The sequence below is a fragment of the Moschus berezovskii genome, chromosome 17 (assembly GCF_049115385.1).
Source record: "Moschus berezovskii isolate FMDL1 chromosome 17, NW_MosBer_1.0, whole genome shotgun sequence".
Lineage (NCBI taxonomy): Eukaryota > Metazoa > Chordata > Mammalia > Artiodactyla > Moschidae > Moschus > Moschus berezovskii.
Window position 1 is genome coordinate 47,874,011 of NC_142476.1, and position 23,354 is coordinate 47,897,364.

At 50.4% G+C, this 23,354-nt stretch overlaps 1 protein-coding gene across 2 annotated transcripts in view; it reads left to right on the top strand.

The window, feature by feature from the left end:
• Positions 1-23,354, top strand: part of H6PD (hexose-6-phosphate dehydrogenase/glucose 1-dehydrogenase) — a 41,901-nt gene that overhangs the window by 2,582 nt on the left and 15,965 nt on the right. The window contains exons 1-3 of one of the 2 annotated variants that reach the window (XM_055419505.2): positions 7,292-8,569; positions 13,060-13,696; positions 15,175-15,292. In XM_055419505.2, coding sequence (XP_055275480.2) covers positions 8,526-8,569; positions 13,060-13,696; positions 15,175-15,292 — 799 coding nt within the window. In that variant the 5' untranslated portion in view covers positions 7,292-8,525. Of the gene's footprint in view, positions 1-7,291; positions 8,570-13,059; positions 13,697-15,174; positions 15,293-23,354 lie in introns of those variants that run through there. The other variant, XM_055419506.2, reaches the window with a different exon arrangement.

Consider the following 23,354-nt stretch of genomic DNA (forward strand, 5'->3'; position numbering starts at 1 on the left):
TGTGCGAAGTCGGTTGGTTTCCCAGCAGTTACAAGAGACAAGCAAGGAATGCCACTTTATTCATGATGCTCTTGGTTTAATAATGACAATGGCTAACAGTTTTTGGACGCTTACTATATGCCAAGCATTGTGCCAGGTGCTTTGTATGGATTGTCTCCTTTCGTGTTTCTCATCGACTTGTTTTCCCACTCTGTGGTTGAGGTTGGTTAGTTAGTTGTGTCCGACTCTGCAACCCCATGGGCTGCAGCATGCCAGGCTTCTTTGTCCATCACCAACTCCTGGAGCATGCTCAAACTCATGTCCATCAAGTTGGTGATACCATCCAGCTGTCTCATCTTCTGTCGTCCCCTTCTCCTCCTGCCTTCAATCTTTCCCAGCATCAGGGCCTTTTCCAGTGAGTCAGTTCTTCACATCAGGTGGCCAGAGTATTGGAGCTTCAGCATCAGTCCTTCCAATGAATATTCAGGACTGATTTCCTTTAGGATTGACTGGTTTGATCTCCTTGCAGTCCAAGGGACTCTGAATAGTCTTCTGCAACACCACAGTTCGAAACATCAATTCTTTGGTGCTCAACTTTTTTTATGGTCCAACTCTCACATCCATACATGACTACTGGAAAAACCATAGCTTTGAATAGATGGACCTTTGTTGGCAGAGTAATGTCTCTGCTTTTAAATAAGATGTCTAGGTTGGTCATAGCTTTTCTTCCAAGGAACAAGCATGTTTTAATTTCATGGCTGCAGTGTTTTTGGAGCCCAAGAAAATAGAGTCTGTCACTGTTTCCACTGTTTCCTCATCTATTTGCAATCAAGTGATGGGACCGGATGCCATGATCTTAGTTTTTTGAATGTTCAGTTTTAAGCAGCTTCTTCACTCTCCTCTTTCATTTTCATTAAGAGCCTCTTCAGTTCCTCTTCACTTCTTGCCATAAGTGTGGTGTCATCTGCATATCTGAGGTTACTGATACTTCGCTTGGCAGTCTTGATTCCAGCTTGTGCTTCATCCAGCCTGGCATTTCACATGATGTACTCTGCATATAAGTTAAATAAGCATAGTGACAATATACAGCCTTGATGTACCCCTTTCCCAATTTGGAACCAGTCCGTTGTTCCATGTCCAGTTCTAACTGTTGCTTCTTGACCTGTATACAGATTTCTCAGGAGGCAGGTAAGGTGGTCTAGTATTCCCATCTCTTAAAGAATTTTCCACTGTTGTGATCCACACAGTTAACGGCTTTGGTGTAGTCATTAAAGCAGAAGTAGATGTTTTTCTGGAACTCTCTTTTTTGATGAACCAGCTGATGTTGGCAATTTGATCTCTGGTTCCTCTGCCTTTTCTAAATCCAGTTTGAACATCTGGAAGTTCTCGGTTCATATACTGTTGAAACCTAGCTTGGAGAATTTTGAGCATTACTTTGCCAGCAAGTGAGGTGAGTGCAATTGTGCGGTAGCTTGAATGTTCTTTGGCATTGCCTTTCTTTGGGATTGAAATGAAAACTGACCTTTTCCAGTCCTGTGGCCACTGCTGAGTTTTCCAAATTTGCAAGCATATTGAGTGCAGCACTTTCACAGCATCATCTTTTAGGATTTGAAATAGCTCAGCTGGAATTCCATCACCTCCACTAGCTTTGTTTATAGTGATGCTTCCAAAGGCCCACTTGACCTCACATTCCAGGATGTCTGGCTCTGGGTGAGTGATCACACCATCATGATTATCTTGGTCGTGAAGATCTTTTTTGTATAGTTCTGTGTATTCTTGCCACCTCTTCTTAATATCTTCTGCTTCTGTTAGGTCCATACTGTTTCTGTCCTTTATCGTGCCCATCTTTGCATGAAATGTTTCCTTGGTATCTAATTTTCTTGAAGAGATCTCTAGTCTTTCCCATTCTGTTGTTTTCCTCTATTTTTTTGCATTGATCACTGAGGATAGCTTTCTTATTTCTCCTTGCTATTCTTTGGAACTCTGCATTCAGATAGCTATATCTTTCCTTTTCTACTTTGCCTTTAGCGTCTCTTCTCCCATGCCTCTCACGCGACTTGGGGAAGGGAGCCATGGCGCCAGGACACCTCTGCAGAAGTCTCCCATGACACAGACACAGCCACAATCTGAAATGAGACAGATACCTAGCAGCACAAATGTTCCCCCTGTGGATGGCATCAGGTTTTGCCATGCTTTAGTTCCTTTGGCTTAAGTATAATCTGTGGTTGAGGTTGGAAGAGGTTAAATAACTTATATAAGGTCACACAGCTACTAAGTAGCTAAGATCCCAGAAACTAGCGTCTCCCCGCTCCCCCAATAAGGGCCTTTCAAGTTTTAACAAAGCAACTCAGCTTTAAATACAGTATCCTCATGATGTCAGAAGTAAACTGAGTGAATCACTGTTAGAGTGGACGTCGGAGGCCAAGGCCATTCACAGCAGTTCATTGTCAGGGCAACCTGACCTCAGGAAGCAGAGCTGCTGACCAGCTTGGGTCGCTTATGGGAACGTTTGCTGCTGCTGCTGCTGCTGTTAAGTCACTTCGGTCATGTCTGACTCTGTGCGACCCCATAGACGGCAGCCTACCAGGCTCCCCCATCCCTGGGATTCTCCAGGCAAGAACACTGGAGTGGGCTGCCATTTCCTTCTCCAATGTGTGAAAGTGAAAAGTGAAAGTGAAGTCGCTCAGTTGTATCCGACTGAGTGACCCCATGGTCTGCAGCCTACCAGGCTCCTCCATCCATGGGATTTTCTAGGCAAGAGTACTGGAGTGGCTTGCCATTGCCTTCTCCGATGGGAGCGTTTAGACCACTGTAATTCCGATCTTGGAAGGGAGCAGAATCTGTGTCCACTAAAACAGTGTTGTCATTGTTTTGTTTTTTAGTCTTTTTGAAAAATGTGTATTTATATATTTATTTGACTGCACTGGGTCTTACTTGTGGCTCTCAGGATCTTCAGTCTTCATCGCAGCCTCCGAACTCTTAGTTGCAGCATGTGGGATCTAGTTTTCCTTCCAGGGGTGGAACCTGGGCTGCCTGCATTGATACTGTGGAGTCTTAGCCACTCCACCATGGAAGTTCCTCTAAAACAGTGTTTTAAATTTGTCATTTGGGGCTGTAGTCACACATTTTTTTTTTCCTTACCACATTGCAGCAGGTTTAATAGTGGCCCCCAAAGGTGTGCCCAAGTTATAACCCCAGGACCTGCAAAGGTGACTTTATTTGGAAAAATGATCTTTGCACATGTAATTGTGGATGTTCAGATGAGATCACCCTGGATTTAGGGTGGGCCCTTTGTGTTCAGTCCTGTCTGACTCTTTGTGACTCCATGGACTGTAGCCTGCCAGGCTCCTCTGTCCATAGAATTTTCCAGGCAAGACAACTGGAGTGGGTTGCTGTTTCCTACTCCATGTCACACATTTTAGAGGTAGGTGGGAAGAAGGTGCTAGAACCAGACTGCCTGTATTCAAGTCCTGTCACCTCTAAGCTGCCTGGCCTTCAGTAAGTTATTTTATCTCTCTGCACCTCAGTTTCCTCTCTTCTTGTTCTAAAAACTGGTATAGTAATAGTACCCACCTTATGCTGTGCTGTGCTCAGTCATGTCCAATTCTGGGCGACCTCATTCGTGGACTGTGGTCCATCAGGCTTCTCTGTCTGTGGAATTTTCCAGGCAAGAATACTGGAGTGGGTTGCTATTTCCTTCTCCAGGGAATCTTCCCAACCCAGGGATCAAACCCGCATCTCCCGTGTCTCCTACATTGGGAGGTGAATTCTTTACCACTGCGCCACCTGGGAAGCCACCTACCTCATAAGCTATGGCAAGAATTAAATGCCCAGTATTTTGCATTTAGTTAAATGCTCTATGAATATCTCTTTTATTATTCATAGTATCATTTCGGATAGTGAGTCGCTGCTAATGTGTGCTGTGTCACCGTGCTTGAAGTCACCATTAGAGATTCATCATTCACACAGGGCCGCCCATACAGAGTCGACAGTGGTCTTGGGTGAATGGGGTTTGTTTGTTCATTCAGCAAATGTTTATTGCGTACCTTCTGTGGGCCAGGGCCCGCTTTTTTAAAGAATTAACTAACTGATTGATTTTGGCTGTGCTCTATCTTCATTGCTGGGCGAGGGCCTTCCCTTGCTGCCAAGCACGAGCTCAAGAGAGAACTTGGGAAGCCCCAGGCCTTGTGTAGGATACTGGAGATAGGCAGTGAACAAAACAGAAAAACCTGTGTCCTCATAGGCACTTGTTATAGGTTCTTGAGGGGAGGGGTGATAGACGATAAACAAAATAAATCAGCTTATCACATGTAGATATGTACTGTGGGGAGACATGAAGCAGGGGATGAGATGAGGGTTGGAGGTTTACAGTTTTACACAGAGTCAGCTGAGAAAGCCTCACTGAGGTGACATTTCAGCAAAGAATTGAAATTAGTGAGGGAGTGAGCCACGTGGACATCTGCGGGGAAAAGTAGGTCAGGCAGCGAGAACAGCAAGTACAAGGGCCCTGGGGCAGGAGGATGGGTGACTGGAGCCCAGAGAGGGACAGAATGTAGGAGAAAAGATCAAAGAGGTAAGAGATGGAAGGCCAGTGTGTGTAGACCCTGCCGGCCACCGAACAGAAGGACAGGATCTGACTGATGCTGTAAGCAGAGCACTCCGACTCCTGGGTTCAGGCAAAGATAGAAATGAGAGGCCAGGGAGGTGGTTTCACACAAAGGTGATGGTGGCTAGGACCAGAGTGGAGAGATGGAAGGTGGTGAGAATGGTGAGTAGTTGTATTCTAGGTAAATGATGGTGATAGAAACCGTAGGACTTGCTGTCAGATCGAATGCCCTAAGATCTCTGGCCTGAGCCCCTGGAAGGGGGGAGTTGCCATTTACTGAGGATGGGCGACCTGCGTTTGGAGCATTTGGGAGATAAGTCAGTTTGTTTTGAACGTGGTACATCTTGTAGACATCCAGCTGCTGGTGTCACAGTCACAGTTGACTGTGTGAGACGGGAGTTCAGGGGGAGAAAGTCCAGACTAGAAATAGCAGCTTGGTGTACAGGCAGTTGTATGTTGGTAAATGTTTAACAACCTCAGGAAGGGATGGCAGTTGGTGGCCGGGAGCCAGCTTGATAGCATTTGCCAACACCTGCCGCATAAATAAACGTTCCCACACCGGCCAGTTTCAAGCACACCGTTACAGAATATCTTCACCTTATAGATACCAGTCAATCCTAAAGGAAACCGACCCTGAATATTCATTGGAAGGACTGATGCTGAAGCTCCCATACTTTGGCTACCTGATGCAAAGTGCTGACTCTTTGGAAAAGACCCTGATGCTGGGAAAGACTGAAAGCAAAGGGAGAAGGGGGCAGCAGAGGATGAGATGGTTACATAGTGTCACTGACTCAATGGACATGAATTTGAGCAAACTAAGAGAAAGAGTGGAGGACAGATGACCCTGGTGTGCTGCAGTCCATGGGGTCGCAAAGAGTTGGACACGACTTTGTGACTGAACAACAACAGATGCAGTAGGTTAAATAATGTCAAGAGGATAGATAATAGTTTAGTCGCTCAGTCGTGTCCGACTCTTTGCGACCCCATGAATCACAGCACGCCAGGCCTCCCTGTCCATCACCAACTCCCGGAGTTCACTCAAACTCATGTCCATCGAGTCGGTGCTGCCACCCAGCCATCTCATTCTCGGTCGTCCCCTTCTCCTCTTGCCCCCAATCCCTCCCAGCATCAGAGTCTTTTCCAATGAGTCAACTCTTCGCATGAGGTGGCCAGAATATTGCAGTTTCAGCTTTAGCATCAGGCCTTCCAATGAACACCTGGGACTGATCTCCTTTAGAATGGGCTGGCTGGATCTCCTTGCAGTCCAAGGGATTCTCAAGAGTCTTCTCCAACACCACAGTTCAAAAGCATCAATTCTTTGGCGCTCAGCTTTCTTCACAGTCCAACTCTCACATCCATACATGACCACTAGAAAAACCATAGCCTTGACTAGATGGACCTTTGTTGGCAAAGTAATGTCTCTGCTTTTTAATATGCTATCTAGGTTGGTCATAACTTTCCTCCCAAGGAGTAAGCATCTTTTAATTTCCTGGCTGCAATCACCATCTGCAGTGATTTTGGAGCCCCCCAAAATAAAGTCTGACACTGTTTCCACTGTTTCCCCATCTATTTCCCATGAAGTGATGGGACCAGATGCCAGGATCTTTGTTTTCTGAATGTTGAGCTTCAAGCCAGCTTTTTCACTCTCCTCTTTCACTTTCATCAAGAGGCTTTTTAGTTCCTCTTCACTTTCTGCCATAAGGGTGGTGCCATCTGCATATCTGTGGTTATTGATATTTCTCCCGGCAATCTTGATTCCAGCCTGTGCTTCTTCCAGCCCAGCGTTTCTCATGATGTACTCTGCATGTAAGTTAAATAAGCAGGGTGACAATATACACCCTTGATGTACTCCTTTTCCTATTTGGAATCAGTCTGGTGTTCCATGTCCAGTTCTAACTGTTGCTTCCTGACCTGCATATAGGTTTCTCAAGAGGCAGATCAGGTGATCTGGTATTCCCATCTCTTTCAGAATTTTCCACAGTTTATTGTGATCTACACAGTCAAAGGCTTTGGCATAGTCAGGAAAGCAGAAATAGATGTTCTTCTGGAACTCTTTTGGTTTTTCAATGATCTAGATGATGTTGGCAATTTGATCTCTGGTTCCTCTGCCTTTTCTAAAACCAGCTTGAACATCTGGAAGTTCATGGTTCACGTATTGCTGATGCCTGGCTTGGAGAATTTTGAGCATTACTTTACTAGCGTGTAAGATGAGTGCAGTTGTGCGGTAGTTTGAGCATTCTTTGGCATTGGAATGAAAACTGACCTTTTCCAGTCCTGTGGCCACTGCTGAGTTTTCCAAATTTGCTGGCATATTGAGTGCAGCACTTTCACAGCATCATCTTTCAGGATTTGAAATAGTTCCACTAGAATTCCATCACCTCCACTAGCTTTGTTTGTAGTGATGCTTTCTAAGGCCCACTTGACTTCACGTTCCAGGATGTCTGGCTCTAGGTGAGTGATCACACCATCCTGATTATCTTGGTCGTGAAGATTTTTTTTGTACAGTTCTGTGTATTCTTGCCACCTTTTCTTAATATCTTCTGCTTCTGTTAGGTCCATACCATTTCTGTCCTTTATCGAGCCCATCTTTGCATGAAATATTCCCTTGGTATCTCTAATTTTCTTGAAGAGATCTCTTGTCTTTCCTATTCTGTTGTTTTCCTCTATTTCTTTGCATTGATCGCTGAGGAAGGCTTTCTTATCTCTCCTTGCTATTCTTTGGAACTCTGCATTCAGATGGTTGTATCTTTCCTTTTTCCCTTTGCTTTTCGCTTCTCCTTTTCACAGCTATTTGTAAGGCCTCCCCAGACAGCCATTTTGCCTTTTTGCATTTCTTTTCCATGGGGATGGTCTTGATCCCTGTCTCCTGTACAATGTCATGAACCTCCGTCCATAGTTCATCAGGCACTCTATCAGATCTAGTCCCTTAAATCTATTTCTCACTTCCACTGTATAATCATAAGGGATTTGATTTAGGTCATATCTGAATGGTCTAGTGGTTTACCCTACTTTCTTCAGTTTAAGTCTGAATTTGGCAATAAGGAACTCATGATCTGAGCCACAGTCAGCTCCTGGTCTTGTTTTTGCTAACTGTATAGAACTTCTCCAGGGAGTATTGAGTGTTTAATATCTTTGTTTTTTAATATAGCTTATTTGATTCTAAATTCGTGTAATTCAGTTTTAGTAGGTGCCCTGTTTAACAACTGATTTGACAAATTCCTGAAAATTTAGGAATTGAATCTCTCATGCAGATATGTGATGGCTCTCACACACCATTTGAATTATAGGGACCAAATATTGACCTCACGAGGTGATGGTAATAAGGATTCTATGAGTTTAGGCGGGGAAGTTGTCTCAGAGCTGATCTTGGGGTTCTGTCCCCTGTCTAGCCCCAAGGGGTTGAATGCAGGTCACAGTTGACGATGACGGGTTTGACTTGCCTCCACATGGTGGTGTCTGTACAGAAGGCCCAGAGCACAGAGGAGAGAGTGTGGGAAACATACTGGAGCTGGCGAGTGTAGAAGGGACCAGCACATCCCTTTGTACTTCAGCAAAAACTCCTCTTCACTTTGAACTTTTGTTTCACTCCCACACGCTCTTGTAAAAAATACCAAGCTCATGAGCTGTGATTTGAAGAAAATTCCTCTTCCCCCTGCCTGGCAAATAGAAGGCAGAGGTCAAAGGTGTGGATGTGGCACCAGGGAAGGGACAGAGTGCCAGCAGCTGCTGGCATCCACCTCCGGCTCCTTTCTCCCGCCCCTTGCCTGCTGGGGCCAGAGGGTCAGAGCTGCTTCCTCCCGTGGTTTCCCAGAACCGGCTCTGCCACCCGAGTGCCCGCCCAGGCTGGGGCTGTGCTGAGACTGGTCCTGGTGCGCCCCACATCTACCTCTCTCGCTTGGGAACCCCGCTTCTGGTCCATACCCTCTGGCTGGCCACGTCCATGCTCGCAGCTTTGGGGATGTTAGCAGAGCCACACTTTAAAAGGTGAGTCTCCCAGGAGGCCCGGTAGGAACCCCTCACTCTGGAGCTGGGGGCAGCGGGAGGTGCCCTGGACTTTGGACATGGGCCAGCCAGTCCTGACTCTTGGATGAGCCTGTGACACCCTGGAAGAAGCCTTTGCCACACCTCACTTTGTAGCAAGGTGGGAGCTAGTGGTAAAGAACTCGCCTGCTTAAAGCAGGAGACCTAAGAGATGTGGGTTCGATCCCTGGGTTGGGAAGATCCCCTGGAGGAGGGCATGACAACCCACTCCAGTATTCTTGCCTGGAGAATTCCATGGGCAGCGGAGCCTGGCAGGGTCTGGTCCATAGGGTCAAAAAGAGTTGGGCACAACTGAAGTGACTTAGCATGTACAAACATGCATGCTGCTGGCAAGTATTTGGAATAATAATTGTAAATGAGATTGCATCCGCCACACACTGAAGTTAGAACTTCAGGGAGCTTGTTCTTTTAACTTCTGAGTGACTCTCAGTCATCAGTTCCGTGCTTCCTACTTCAGTCCTGCATTTCCCGACCTAAACTGTCTTCAGAAAGATGATGGCCATCTCCCATGTAATAGAGAGGTTATCTCCTTTTCTTGGAAAACAGAGTTTACTGGGAGGAAAGTGCCGTCGAGCTCCTCTGGCTGCCTCTCTTCACAGGTGGGGAAATTGCAGTTCCCAACAAGGAACATGCAAGTTCAAGGTTACAAGCTGTTTAGATTCTTCTGTGTACTACTAATCACCACGTGTTCCGGTCCACAGTTGAATACACTGTCCTCCTGTCCCGGAGTGGCTCATACATTGCACTCATGGTTTCCTTATTTATTAAACATAGATGCAGTTCATAGCAGGATTGGCGGTTGGAATGCCACTTCCATGTTTTTTTGGCCAAGTTCAAGTATGTAATCTTAGGAGCTGTATTTCATAGCCCATTGCTCTCAGAGGAGGCAAGGAAGCAGGAGAAAGTTTTTCAGAAAATCCTTCAGAAGGAGAGGCTTACAACCCGGTGGCCGTGGAGCCTCGATCCCTGTTACCTCTTCTCCAGGGACTGGGAGCCTGGTCTTGACTTTGGTGTAGTTGGACTTCTTGGATCCTGTTTATTCCTCTGTCGGGGCAACAGAGAGGACATCTGTTTACCTATATACCCTTCTTCTCAGGGTGTAAGGGCAAGCAGGGAGGTGTTACATAGACGTCTGGGTGTGTCCTGTGCTGTCTGCAGGGCTGGGCTCTGCAGCTCCCGAGAGAAGGGAGCAGCACTGGTTTTTCTGGCAGCTGCAGCAGCCTGATGCCATGCTGGGCACTGTACATTAGTTAACTTAGCATTTGCTTTTTGTTGTTGTTGGGTTTTTGTGTGTGTATGTGTATGCATGCAATGTGTATGTGCTCAGTCATGTCTGACTCTTTGCAACGCCATGGACTGTAGCCCACCAGGTTCCTCTGTCCGTGGAATTCTCCAGGCAAGAATACTGGAGTGGGTTGCCATTTCCTCCTCCAGGAGATGTTCCCTACCCAGGGATCAAACTTGCATCTCTTGCATTGGCAGTTGGATTCTTTACCACTGCGCCACCTGGGAGACCAATATATATATATACATTTGGCTGTACTGGGTCTTCTGGAGAAGGGTATGGCAACCCACTCCAGTATGCTTGCCTGGAGAATTCCACGGACAGAGGGCCGCACAGAGCCGGACAAGGCTGAAGTGACTGAGCACGCACACACTGGGTCTTAGTTGTGACATGTGGGATCTAGTTCCCTGACCAGGGATGGAGCCCAGGCGCCCTGCTTTGAGTGCGGGGAGGCTTAGCCGCTGGACCACCAGGGAAGTCCCTGACTTCGCATCTGTGTAGGGTTTTTGTCACTGGCATCATTTCAGCTAGTCTTCGCAAACCTCCGTTTAGTTTGGGGGGTGTTAGCCCGTTTGGTAGGTGAGGACTGATGAGGTGATTTGATTGGATCACACAGAGCTCAGACATGGCCTTAAGCCCAGGTCCTCTGACCCAAAGGCCACCTTCCTCCACTCAATTCGGGGAGCCATTTCACGCAGCGCCTGGGGCCTCGGGCTCTGGAACTGGACAGTGGACTTGGCCTGCTGTCTGCTCATCTGTGAAATGGGATCCTTGCAGGACTCCTTCCTAGCGCTGTGTGGAGGGAAGGTTGAGAACGTGCGTTTACATCATCTGGCACACGCTGACTGCTTGGTAGACGTCAGGTATTATTAGTCTCGAGGTCATTAGTAACCAGGTTTTGCAGGGGGATGGGTCCATCGCCAGCATTCAAGGTGGATTTGAAATGCCTATGTGTGCACCTGCCCTGGGCCCACTGGGGCCAGAGGCTCACTCCCCTGGTGAAGGCAGTAGGAGGCAGAAATGTGCATTTTGAGGGGACTTTCCTGGAGACCCAGGTTTGATTCCTGGGTCAGGGAAGATCCCCTGGAGGAGGGCATGGCAACCCACTCCAGTATTCTTGCCTGGAGAATCCGATGGACAGTGGAGCTTGGCAGGCTACAGTCCATGGAGTTGCAAAGAGTCAGACATGATGGAAGTGACTTAACACACATACGCACACATGCATGTTGAACAACCCTACAGCCGAGTCACACCTGATGCTCCCCTCTGACACTGGCCCTGACTCAGTTCACCACTCAGCATTCCAGACCCTGCTTCTCATGGTGGGCTCTTGGCACTTAGGCCCCATCCCCAGACCCTCTGCCCCAGAATCTGCATTTTTGAAAGAGTTCTCCAAGAGATTCATAAGCATACTGAAGTTTGAGAAGCACTGTTAAGGTTAAAAGACATGGTGATAAGAAAACCAAACATTCAGGACTGCTTCCCTCCTGACTCGTTTAGGAAAGGGTTGTTCCCTGGTTGTTTAGCAACCACAGAGTAAGCGGCTGTGTTGCAAGAACTGATATTTCTGATATGTATTTGTTTAAAGGAGGCTGGGTACGTAAGCAAGAGATTAAGGGCATCTAACCTGAGCTCTGGGAGCCCGGAGAGGGCTGGGCAGAGAAGACAGCAGCAGACTTCAGAGTCAGAACAGGGTTAAATGGAGGCCCGGGGGTCGACTCAGGTTTTCTGGCGTCTCCTGGGGTGGGGGTAGCAGTGCTGGCCCTCGGAGCTCCCTCACCTGCCACAACAGGCCCGTCCAGACCTCTGGCTGCCAGTGTCCGATCAGGAGCTCTGAGATGCGGCTGCCAGCTGGCTGCTCCTCCTTCTCCAGGCTGTTCCCTGGGCTTCAGATTTCTCCTGCCTCTTTCCCGCACTGACCTTGCAGCTTTTCCTTCCCTCCAGACAGGGGCGGTTTGCCAGTTAAGAAGGAAGTGCTTGACAGGCCAAGGATAGGGATCGGAAAGCAGGCAAGGAAAGCTGAATAGCCATGTGGTCCGAATTTGGGCACGAGTGCCAATAATGGACAGAGGAAGAGGAGGCTGGGGGTGCCGCGCGTGTGGTTCCTTGGTCCTTCATAGACCTCCCATGACAGGAAGTTCTGGTGTCCTGTAGATTCTGGTGCAGATGTTGTTGCTGGGTCCTCGTCTTGGTTTGGCCACTAACCGAGGCCAAGTTGGAGATGAATCTCAAGAGAGGTGGGGAAAGAAGGAAAGGGCAGAGTGAGGGGACGAGTCTGATATCAGAGTGGGGGCAGATCTGGTCCCTCAATACAGCAGATGGTGTTGGGGTGAGGAGAGGTCTGCAGGGCCTTTTCAGAATTCCTTCTGTCTCTTTAAACCTCATTTTCCCCATCTGTATAACTGGACCAGCGCCTCATTGTTGAAGCCCGTGTTAACCCTTTATTAGGAGAGCACCTGCCATATAATCAGTGCCAAGCCAGTCATGCTCGTTCCTTCTTCAGTCCTCCCACACCCCAGGCTGGGCCCCAGGCCCGTGACCTGGGTCTGAGAGCCATGTCACGTTCCTCCCCATTCCTTCTCTGTCTTTCCTTCAAAGCACTGGCCTTGGCAGGGACTTGGAGAATGGGAGAGCCAGGGAGTAAGAATTGAACATACCTCTGGCCAAAAAAAAAAAAAAAATGTTAGTGGTCATTTTGTGCTTGGAGCCCAATAGATACGGGAAGAGCAGACAGAGAAGTGAGGGGGTGATGATGTCCCCCCAGCTCCAGGTCATCATCTAAGACCGTGGCCTGCTTCTCTGTGCTCGTGGACAAGACTGGTGTTGGTCGTAGACTGGACGGCTCCAAGTGCATGACCATGCTGGGGCCTCCCTGGGGGCTGCTGTTCCTGCACAGAACGGCCCCCCTCCAGCGAGTGGTGTTATCTCTGCTTACAGGGCCGGCTCCTGGCCCACTGGCTGCTTGGCACAAAAGCCAGGCTGTGAGGAGGGAGAGGGAAGCTGTGCAACTGAAACATTTTCCTGCGAAACAGGTGGCTGTTCCTTGCCAGGCAGGAAATGTTTGATAACCTAGGAATGTGTTCCCCCACACCATCCCAGCCACCGAGCCATGTCTGATCCTTCCTTGTTGATGCTCTGTCTTTCCTAGGCGCCCAGGCGTCTGGAAGATGCTCGTGGCGGCCATGTGCATGGCCCTGCTCAGCGGCTTGCAGGCCCAGGATCTTCCCGGACAGGTCTCCATTGTCCTGCTGGGAGCCACTGGGGACCTGGCCAGAAAGTACCTGTGGCAGGGCCTGTTCCATCTGTACCTGGAGGAGGTGGGGAAGGGCCACCATTTTCGCTTCCACGGGACTGCTCTTACGAGCACTGAGCAGGGCCAAGAGGTCATCGCCAAGATCCTGGAGTCCCTGTCCTGCCCCGGGGACATGGCTCCGGGTCACTGTGCTGAACTAAAGGCTCAGTTCCAGCAGCTGAGTGAGTACCGCCAGCTGAAGACGCCCGAGGACTACCTGGCCCTGAGCAAGGACATCGAGGCCCAGGTCAAGCACGAAGGCCTCCAGGAGACCGGCCGAATTTTCTACCTCTCAGTGCCGCCCTTTGCCTACGTGGACATCGCCCGCAATATCAACAGCAGCTGCCGGCCAGGCCCCAGCGCCTGGCTGCGCGTCGTGCTCGAGAAACCCTTTGGCCATGACCTCCACTCCGCCCAGCAGCTGGCCACAGAACTGGGGAGATTTTTCCGGGAAGAGGAGATGTACCGGGTGGACCATTACCTGGGCAAGCAGGTGAGCCACAGCCCGGAGCCTGCAGGGTGGAGGGAGCTGGGGTAGGTAAGACCCCGTCTCAGGGCGGCACCACTGACTGTGGAATTGGCCCCGAAGGCATTGTGAGATCTGGGCTCCCATGGTCATCTTGACTCTGGGCAGGAGGTGAGTGGCAGTGGCAGGACTGCTTGGCCCTTGTCCATGTGTCCTGTTCTTTTGTGTATCCTGGCTTCTATTTCCCAGCCTGGGTCTGGGCTCTGATTCCTCAGCATGGCCGAGGAGGGCCCTGAGACTCTGGGGTCTGGGCCCGGCTTCTGAGTGGGCATGCTGTGAGAATTAGAATTAACCACGTTACTCTGCACCCATCTGCCTTTTCTCAACACCTTTTCCTTTCCGGGTTCTGTTTTGAGCCAGAAGCCTGGTAACGAGATCTTAAAATAGGATAGGGACTCTTTGAGTCCTTGCTTCTTATCCAGGCCCTGTGGTGAAGCAAGGGGCTGGCCTCCTGGGTGAGGCTGGTCAGCTGGCCAGTTCAATCTGAGCAGACCCTCAGGGCCCCTTAGGACACCTCTTCCTGGAAACCAGAGCAGAAAACACAAGAGCACGTGTGTTCTCTGGCCCTGACCAGGCCATGGGCCCAGGGCCACATGGGGGTCATTACAGAGTCATCTGGGGTAGAGGCATTGCCTTGTGTCCAGCTCTTTATGGAGCTACAGTGTTCCAAAGATAAGCCCTTAGACCAGTGCCTGTCCTGGTAGGTTTTCACTTGTTTAGGGGAAAATTAGAAAAAAAAATACTGGATAGTATTCAATTTGAAACTTTCCTTGCTCCATTTTTAGTGTTAAAACATCTTTCTTTTATTAAAAATGGATGGTAATAGAAGATCAGTTCAGTTCAGTTGCTCAGTCATGTCTGACTCTTTGCGACCCCATGGACTGCAGCATGCCAGGCTTCCCTGTCCATCACCAACTCCCGGAGCTTGCTCAAACTCATGTCCATCAAGTTGGTGATGCCGTCCAATCATCTCATCCTCTGTCGTCCCTTTCTCCTCCTGCCTTCAATCTTTCTCAGCATCAGGGTCTTTTCCAGTGAGTCAGTTCTTCCCATCAGGTGGCCAAAGTATTGGAGCTTCAGCATGAGTCCTTCCAATGAATATTCAGGACTGATTTCCTTTAAGATTGACTAATTGGATCTTCTTGCAGTCCACGGGACTCTCAAGAGCCTTCTCCGACACCACAGTTCAGAAGCATCAATAGAAGGTAGAGAATCTTAAATGTTTTCTTTCTTGGCAAAGAAAAAAAAAGGCTGCTAACCCTGTGGAGGTCACTGAGAGGTTCTTAAGTCCTTACTGGGCTGTGAAGGCCTGGCATCTGGGGACTGTTGCTCTCGAGAGTGTCTCCTCTGAGCGGGATAGAGAGGTTGCGGGCCCTTCCGTGGGGTCAGGATTCCCTCTTGGTCCCAGGAGAAACCCACAGCTCCGCAGTCTTCCTCCCTGGCAGGTAGTGGCCCAGATCCTGCCTTTCCGAGACCAGAACCGTGCGGCCCTGGACGGCCTCTGGAACCGGCACCACGTGGAGCGGGTGGAGATCATCATGAAGGAGACACTGGACGCAGAAGGTGCGTGAGCGGTCCCTGCTCTGCATCAGTGGTTTGGCATCTGCCCGTAGCGCTGGAGGGTCTGCCTCGCCCCCGTGCCAGGGCCAGTGCTGTGTGCGTGCGTGCTTAGTCACTAAGTCATGTCCAACTCTTTTGAGACCCCATGGACTGTAGCCCGCCAGGCTCCTCTGTCCATCAGATTTTCCAGGCAAGAATACTGGAGTGGGTTGCCATTTTCTCCTCCAGTGCTTGCTTAGAGAGGAGATTTTACTGGTGTGCGGTCTCCTTTCAGAGCCTGTGTGTGCCCAGTTCTGGGCCATGCTTTACCCCAGGGTGCCCGCAGGCAAGCCCTGGATGGTGACAGCTGGGTTATGTAGACTTGGCCCAGGCACTGAAAACACTGGCTGGCAGTAAATCCTGGGAGGTAAGCTGGCTTCCTTGTTGAGTGTGTTGGAGACCAGCGCGCAGGGCTCCCAGGCTTCTGCTTACAGCAGCGGGCCCCTCTGCTTTCATCTTCTCTCTTCTCTTTATCTCCTGTCCTTCCGGTTCATTTGTTCTCAGCTCAGTGGTTGCAGTGTCAGGGAGGCCCTGCGGACTGTTCTGACAAGGTTCACTCCTGCTGCACACTCCAAGCGACACTCCTCCCTTCCCTGTCCCTCCATGGCCTCATCTCATCCGCCCTTCTGTCTGTCTGTCCCACTGGACTGGAGGCTTCAGGCCACCTCCTCGCTGGCACCTGGCACACACCTGAGAAGTGCTGACCAAACACTGCAGGAATCAGCAATATTGACCTGGGAGTCGGGACACCTGCATGTCAGGCCTGTCTCTTGCCCCGAATGACCAATTCTCTTCCCCCGAGTGACCTCACTGTGTCCTGTCCCTCATCTGTGTGGCCAGCGGCTTGTGTCAACCGCAGCAGCTGAGGCCCCTTGAGCCCTGGCTTTCTGTGACTCCCATCATGTCTTGTGAGCATTGGCTGTATGTGTTCAGAGCTTCGGTTCTTTTACCCCAATGATAAAAGCTAATTCTTACCGTGTCCTCAGGCCCCAGTAGCCAAATGGGAAGGGTACTATTATTAGCCTCCACCTACGGATGAGGTTTGGTGATGAGCCCAAGGTCACGGCTGGATATGGTGTAGCCAGATCCCAGTCCAGGCAGACTGGCTCCAGCCCTACGCTCTGCACCATTGCAGCCAGCTCATCCCCCAACTGCATCTGCAGCCCTAGACCGCCATCCCACCCGCCAGTGTGGGCCTGGGCAGCAAGGTGGGCCCCAGCTCCCTTGGGCCTGGAGGGGGCCCAGGAGGTCTTTGTCCTTTTCCGCTCCGTTCCTCCCCTTAGCTTTCTCCCCTTTCCCCTTTGAAGTGTGTTTAGTGCTAGAAGCTCTGGGTGGGTGTGGGGAGGTTTCAGGGATGGGGACCCAGCTGCCTGCTGTCCCCTGATGCCTCATGGGTTCACCCGGGGATATATATCAGGATAGACTCCAGAATGAATATTGCAGGTGGTGCTGTCAGGGCCAGGTGGGAGGAACAGTGGGCTAGGGTACCAGACAGGAGCCAGCCTCCAAGGGCCCTGCCATCCTAAAGAGGAACTGGGCTTCTCTGTCTGGACCCTGTGTGAGAAAAGGATGCCCTCCCCACTGCAGTGAGCCTTCGTGGCTCTCCTCAAACCTTCTGGATTTCCCCTCTTGTCCTCAGCAGGGGCTCAGGCTGTGGGTTTCCGCCTGGGACCTGTGTGTGCCTCCTGTCCTGGCAGGAGTGAGGGCTGGGCCATGCCCTGGCTTCATCCGCAGAGAGATGACCTACAGATCTGGTGTCACGTACCTGGCTGGGGGCAGGTGGGGGCCAGCCCCTCTCTGCCTGGATGTGACACTGGGTCTCCTCTCCTCCCCCATTTCTGGAAGCTCCTTCCCCAGCCCTACCCTTTGATGTCTGGAGTCAGCAATAGGTGTTGTTGCTGCTTGTTTCTTCCACCCTGCCACATCATTATTCTTGGTTATTGTTGCTCAGTCACTAAGTCCTGACCGACTCTTTTTGACCCCATGGACTGTAGCACACCAGGCTTCCCTGTCCTTCACTATCTGCCTGAGTTAGTTCAAACTCATGTCCGTTGAGTTGGTGATGCCATCCAACCATCTCATCCTCTGTCATCCCCTTCTCCTCCTGCCTTCAATCTTTCCCAGCATCAGGGTCTTTTCCTATGAGTCATCTCTTTGCATCAGGTTGCCAAAGTGTTGGAACCATCCTTCTTGATATTTGATGTCGTTTGTAGAATCGATATGAAGCCAGGAGCTGGGCAAAGGCCCTTCCTTGCAAAGGTACCTTTGAATGTTGGAGAAAGGAAAGAAGAAAGGAAGACAGAAAAGCAGGCCAAGGCCTGAGCAGATCTATTAGCTGTGGCAAGCCCATGGCAGGGAGAATCTTGGGTTTGACTGCTAGTACAACAGCTGAGGTTTAGAGCGGAGGGCGGCCCGTGGCTCTGCCTTCAGGGCTGCTGTGTGGTACCAAAGCACCGGCCCGATTGCCTTTGGGGTGTGGGTTCTAAGCTGCTTCACTGGTCCCAGAGCAGGGCAGGCCTCTGGGACCCACCAGATGTGCGGGGCTCACAGCCAGGGCGGGGCTGGTTCAGACTGCTCTCCTTGTCAGAGGTGGCCAGTGGCACAGCAGCTGTCCCGGGCGCCGCATCTCCCTGGCCAGGTGTGTACACAGGCCTGACAGTGTAGGGTGGGATGACTTCCTGCCTCTGTGCTCATCCCTTCAGCCAGGGGCTGTGGACCTGGGTCCTCAGGAACAGCCAGAACTGGGGGTTCTCTTCCCTTTGCCTCTGTTTCTCCTTCTCCCTCGCTCTCCTTCTGACTTGTCTCTCTCCCCTGGGCCTGGGGGACCCAGAAGGACAAGTGCTCTCTGCATCCCAAGGGAGGGGCCTTGTGCATCCCTGGCACTGATTCTCTTTCCCCTCCCGATCTGCTTCAGGGCCCTGCTGGACTCAAGTTCAGGCTGGAGAGAGAGGACAGGAGCTGGGGACCCTGCAGTCACCCCACCATGGCCTGTAACCCTGTGCCTAGCAGACCAGGGTGGTGGCTGTGCCTCCCCTTGGGGTTGGGGGTGGGAAGCTGCAGGAGGAAAGACTGCCTGCCCTGCCGGAGGTCACAACGTCTTGCTGTCCTGTGAGCTCAGCTGGCAAGGTGCTGCAGTGAGGCCGAGTGCAGCCAGCAAGCATCCAGGCAGGAGTCCCAGCCCTGTGGTCTGACCGTTAAGCAGAAGGACAGAGTGTGGGGGCCTTCTCCCCTCCCCCGCCCCCCTCACTCACTCCTGTGCCAGGAGGCCCTGGAGGGACCGTGCTCCTAGACTGTGGCCTAAGTGCTGGAAGGGAGGGGGCTACAGGCCAGGCCTGGTCTCAGACAGACCCTGAGTGGGGGCTTCTGAGCAGCACGGGGGTTTGGATGTCTCCTCCACCCCCCAACCCCCCCCAACCCGTCCCCTGGCTCCCTCGCTCCATGCCTCCCTCCCTGCTGTGGGAGGTTTTTTCTCCTCTCCTGCCGCAGCCTCTGGCCCAGAGGAGTTCGCTGCAGTCGAGGCTGCTGCAGAGGCAGGAGCGGGGAATAAAGGGGGGCGGAGGGGAGCGGTCCTCCTGCAGCCCCAGCTCCCTCTCATCCTTCTCTGGGCCACCCCTCTTGGAAGTCCCATCCTGAGAGTCACAGAAGCCCTGGCCAACCACTCCCTCGGGGGGTCTCCCAAGGCAGCCCTCTGGGCCATCCAGGGAGTGACCTTGTCTGGGCCACTAGCCTGTGTGTGGAGGTGACCCCCGCCCGCCCTCATCATGGCCATGGCGATGGGCTCTGCTGAAAGACGGACTGTCCTCATGGACTGAGGTTCAGCTGTCAGGCCGGGCTGCCGTCCCCCCACCTAGAAGTGCAGGGAGGTGGTCCCAGGTCTGTGGCACCCCAGAACCCAGGCTCCTAACCACTGTGCCCACAGCTTCAGTCTGTCCAAGCCCTCAGCAGTTGGCCTTCCTGCCAGGAGGTGCTCCAGGCGTCTCTCTGCCACCCTCGTTCCCCTCTGGCTGGAGGGCTATCCTTTTTTTTGGCAAGAGGAAGGAGGGAGCTTTCCTAAGGACCATGTGGCTGTCCCTGCTTTGGGGGGCTCCCTGTTCTGACATTGGTCACCCTGAGGGTTAGAGAGACTGTTCCGTACCCCTCTCTGAGGTAACCAGCATCTCCAGGTACACAGCAGCTGTCCTGTCTCCTGGCCTGGTGTCTGGGGGGACGGTGTAGGTGGGTGCTGGCAGCTTGCTCAGCAGGGCCAGCTCTCCTCCGGTGTCTGCAAGGTGAGTCCAGAGCCGCTGCTCGGCCTTAAGCCCTTGGGCCTACTCTGTCCTCAGCCCTCTCCCATTTTTATTCTTAGCAGTCCCAGAACCTATTGGTAGAGATCGCAGCCAGCTTTTCATTTTGTTTTTGCTTTGCTGGGAAAGTCCAAATCTCCCACCAAGGGGAGGCAACTGGGAGGGGTTTCTGGTCTAAGATCTGAAGGCTGCATCTTTGGCAGCCTCTGCATAGTGATGGCCACCCCTGTTACCTCTCCCTTGGGATTGTTTGAAGGATTAAGTCAGATAATGCGCATGGAAATGCTCTACGAATGGAGACTGCTGTTCTCCTTCCAAGTGGGCTGGGAGGGGAAGCAGCAGCGTCTCCGTCTCTCTGGGCACCAGGTGACTTGTAGGTGACTTCAGTGTTGGGTTATATAAAGACAGTACTTGATCTCCAATTCTCTCACGTCCATTCTTTACCTAATATTTTCTCTCTCACATAGTTATATATGTACTTAAATTTCCATGTATCGACAGCCTGTATAATGTATCCCTTTCAGTCTCTCTGTATTTCTGTTCAGTCCTGTTTATATCACAGAATATGAATCGTTCTATTATTAGGCATCTCAGTTGTTTCCACTCTTTGCTATTTTAAATAGTACTTTGCGAACTTTTAAAAAATTAAGATATTCACATACCGTAAAATTTACCCTTTTTTAAAGTGTGCTATTCAGTGGTTTTTAATATATTCACACAGTCATGCAACCATTATCTAATTATAGAACACTTATGAGCGTTCTAAAAAGTATTTTTTCTTTAAGTGTACTTCTGAAGTGGAATGACTAGACCAGATGGGTCAACACGACCTTATGAATGTTTTTACATATTATTGGACTGTTTATCAGAAAACTCGCAACAGCTGCATCCGTCACTGGTGACATTCCTACAGCTCTGTCCACATCAGGCCCCTGTCTTCCCTGTTCCTGCTATTTTGAGGGGTTTGCAGCTGCTCTTTTCAGGGTACCTTGCATGGGGTGCTGCCCGGGATTTTGTGAAGGGGAACATGGCCAAGGAGTAGAGTGATGGGTCTCCCATACCTGCAGTCTTGTGACTCGGATGAGTTCTGTGTTTGAACAATTTAGGAGCCAAGTTGGTCTTTTCTCCCAGTTGTCCAGTCTGGTTGTGCTTTGTTCCAGGGGTCCCCAGCCTGGGATCTAATGCCTGATGATCTGAGGTGGAGCTAATGTAATAATAATAGAAATAAAATGCACAATAAATGTAATGTGCTTTTAATCATTCCGAAACCGTCTTCCCCTACCCCAGGTCCATGGAAAAATTGTCTTCCATGAAACTGGTTGGTGGCGCTAGTGGTAAAGGACTTGCCTGCCAATGCAGGAGATTTAAGGGATGGGGGTTTGATCCCTGGGTTGGGAAGAGCCCTTGGAGGAGGGCATGGCAACCCACTCCAGTATTCTTGCCTGGAAAATCCCAAGGACAGAGGAGCCTGGTGGGGCTGTAGTCCATAGGGTCACAGAGAGCCATATCGGGGACCTGCCTCGATATGGCCCAGGGTATCCTCGGGATGAACAGCGTCAGTGTCAGCAAGAGAGAGAGACAGGGGCTGATGATTCCTTGGTTTATGCAGGAAACCAATAAAACCCCAGCACGGGGTTTGCTCTGTTTACGTAGGCCGCAGGCACCCTCTCGCATCACTGGAGGCACCCCACCAGGGCACCCCCTCGAGTGGATCTTAGAAGCCCAGGCAAATAAGTAAACGCAGAGGGCCCAGCGCTCCAAGGATCTCAACCAGAAAAAGGAGAATAGAGAAAAGGACGGAAAAAGAGAAAGAACGACACGGGGAGACCAAGCTTCAGTGAGCAAGGCCCAAAACTTTATTTTCCAGCGCTGCATTTATACCCTAAGTGTGCACATAAAAAATAGAGAAAGGGAGGTATAGAGTCACGCCAAAATCACGCAGGGTCAGCAGTCTTGACCCTTACCAGGATCAGGGCTTATTTTTGTATGTCTCGTGATATACAAAAGTTTTAGGTGGTTTACATCATCTTCTGGCCAGGAGGCCTGCTAACAGTTTATGGCCCTCTCTCCTAACAAAGGTTAGTTAGCTAGAAAAAAACTTATATTCTTTCAAGGTGATTTTCCTAAAGTCAGGCGCTATTCTCCAAAGACAAATGATAAAATTACATTCAAGAAAGGAATTTATTAACTTAAGATCTGATGTGGTTAAATCAAAGGCTACTACTTATTTTCTCTATATGTGATTCATATATTTCCAAGGATACAATAGATAGAGGAAACTTTGCAGCAAGCATTGATTCAACAATGAAATCTTTTTTAGTACTATTCTAATGATTTTACCTTCTTCAACAAATTCCTGTATTTTAGAATATTAGGCTTTCTGTCCTTGCATGGCTGGGAGGCTGTAAACAGTCACATTCGTAGTTGTAAGAGCCCGGACAAACTTGTCAGGCAAGTTAGAAAGCTATCAGAGGGGCTTGGATTGGAACACTCCTATTAAGCCGAGGAGAACTTTTTAGCTACAGCTCTGAAATAATGTTTTCAGAGAAAGGTGGTTGGGGGGAAGCCCCCGTAAGTATTAGAGGACTTGGTAAGAGACGTAAGATAGTAAGGCAGTCAGACTCCGGTTTTCTTTGGGGTAGATGCCCGGGTAAGTCCAGGGGGTTCCTCGAGTCCTGATTAGCCTTTGCCCGTCAGGCCTCTTCCCCAATTGACCTTTGCCACGGGTAGGATTTCCCTCGCTGGCTCCCGGCAGAGTCAGACATGACTGAAGCGACTTGGCACGCACATGCATGCTTCATGCTGTCCTTGCTGACGTATTTTTAAACATCAGTTACTTTTGGCTGCGGTGGGCCTTTCTTGCTGCGCTCAGGCTTGCTGGGTGGCGAGCAGGCGCTGCTCTGGGCTGCGCTGCGTGGACCGCTTGCTGCGGTGGCCTCTCTTGTTGCGGAGCACAGGCTCTGGGGCACGGAAGCTCAGTAGTGGTGGCTCTTGGGCTTAGTGGGATCTTAGTTCCCCGACCAGGAGTGAACCCGTGTCCCCTTCATTGGCAGGTGGATCCCTCCCCACTGTACCACCAGGGAAGTCCCCCTTGTTCACATACCGATGGGATTTTACCCCTCAATTTTCAAGCTAGGAAAGTGCCTAGGAGTCATATGTGTCACTTTCAGGAAAAGTCAGTCCACAATAACTGGTGGTAACCAGAAAAAAATCCCCTTGTTGGGTGCTGTCAGGAGGACCAGCCCCCACCTGGGCTTTACCATCCTGCCTTTCCCCGGTGAGGTGCCAGCCATCAGCCTGATCACTCCACTTTAACTGGAAAGACAGCTCCGCAGGAAAGGATCCAAGTCCACAAATACATGGGCTTTGATGAACACAGGCTCACTTCCCCTCCCACCCCCAAGCTTGAAATTAAGGGATGAAGGAAGCTCTCTTTTACACTGCGGGTAGTAAACCTATGAATGCCTCCTCTCCAGGAGTGAGAGCGGATAAAAATAGGAAAAGGGCCACTTAGGGATTTGCTGAGCTAATGACTAGTAAGCAGATAACAGGACTCTTAAAGACTCTGCTGTGTTCTCTCCATCAAAAATTCATCTGCTCTCAAGGCTTTAACTGTCCTCTTTACGCTCTTAAATCTACTGCAATTCATTGATTCCAAGATACACATTTTTACATATTCGAGCCTCTCTGAAGTTGGGTCTACCATGGATGGGGTGGTAGAATTGAATTGGCAGCCTGTTTCC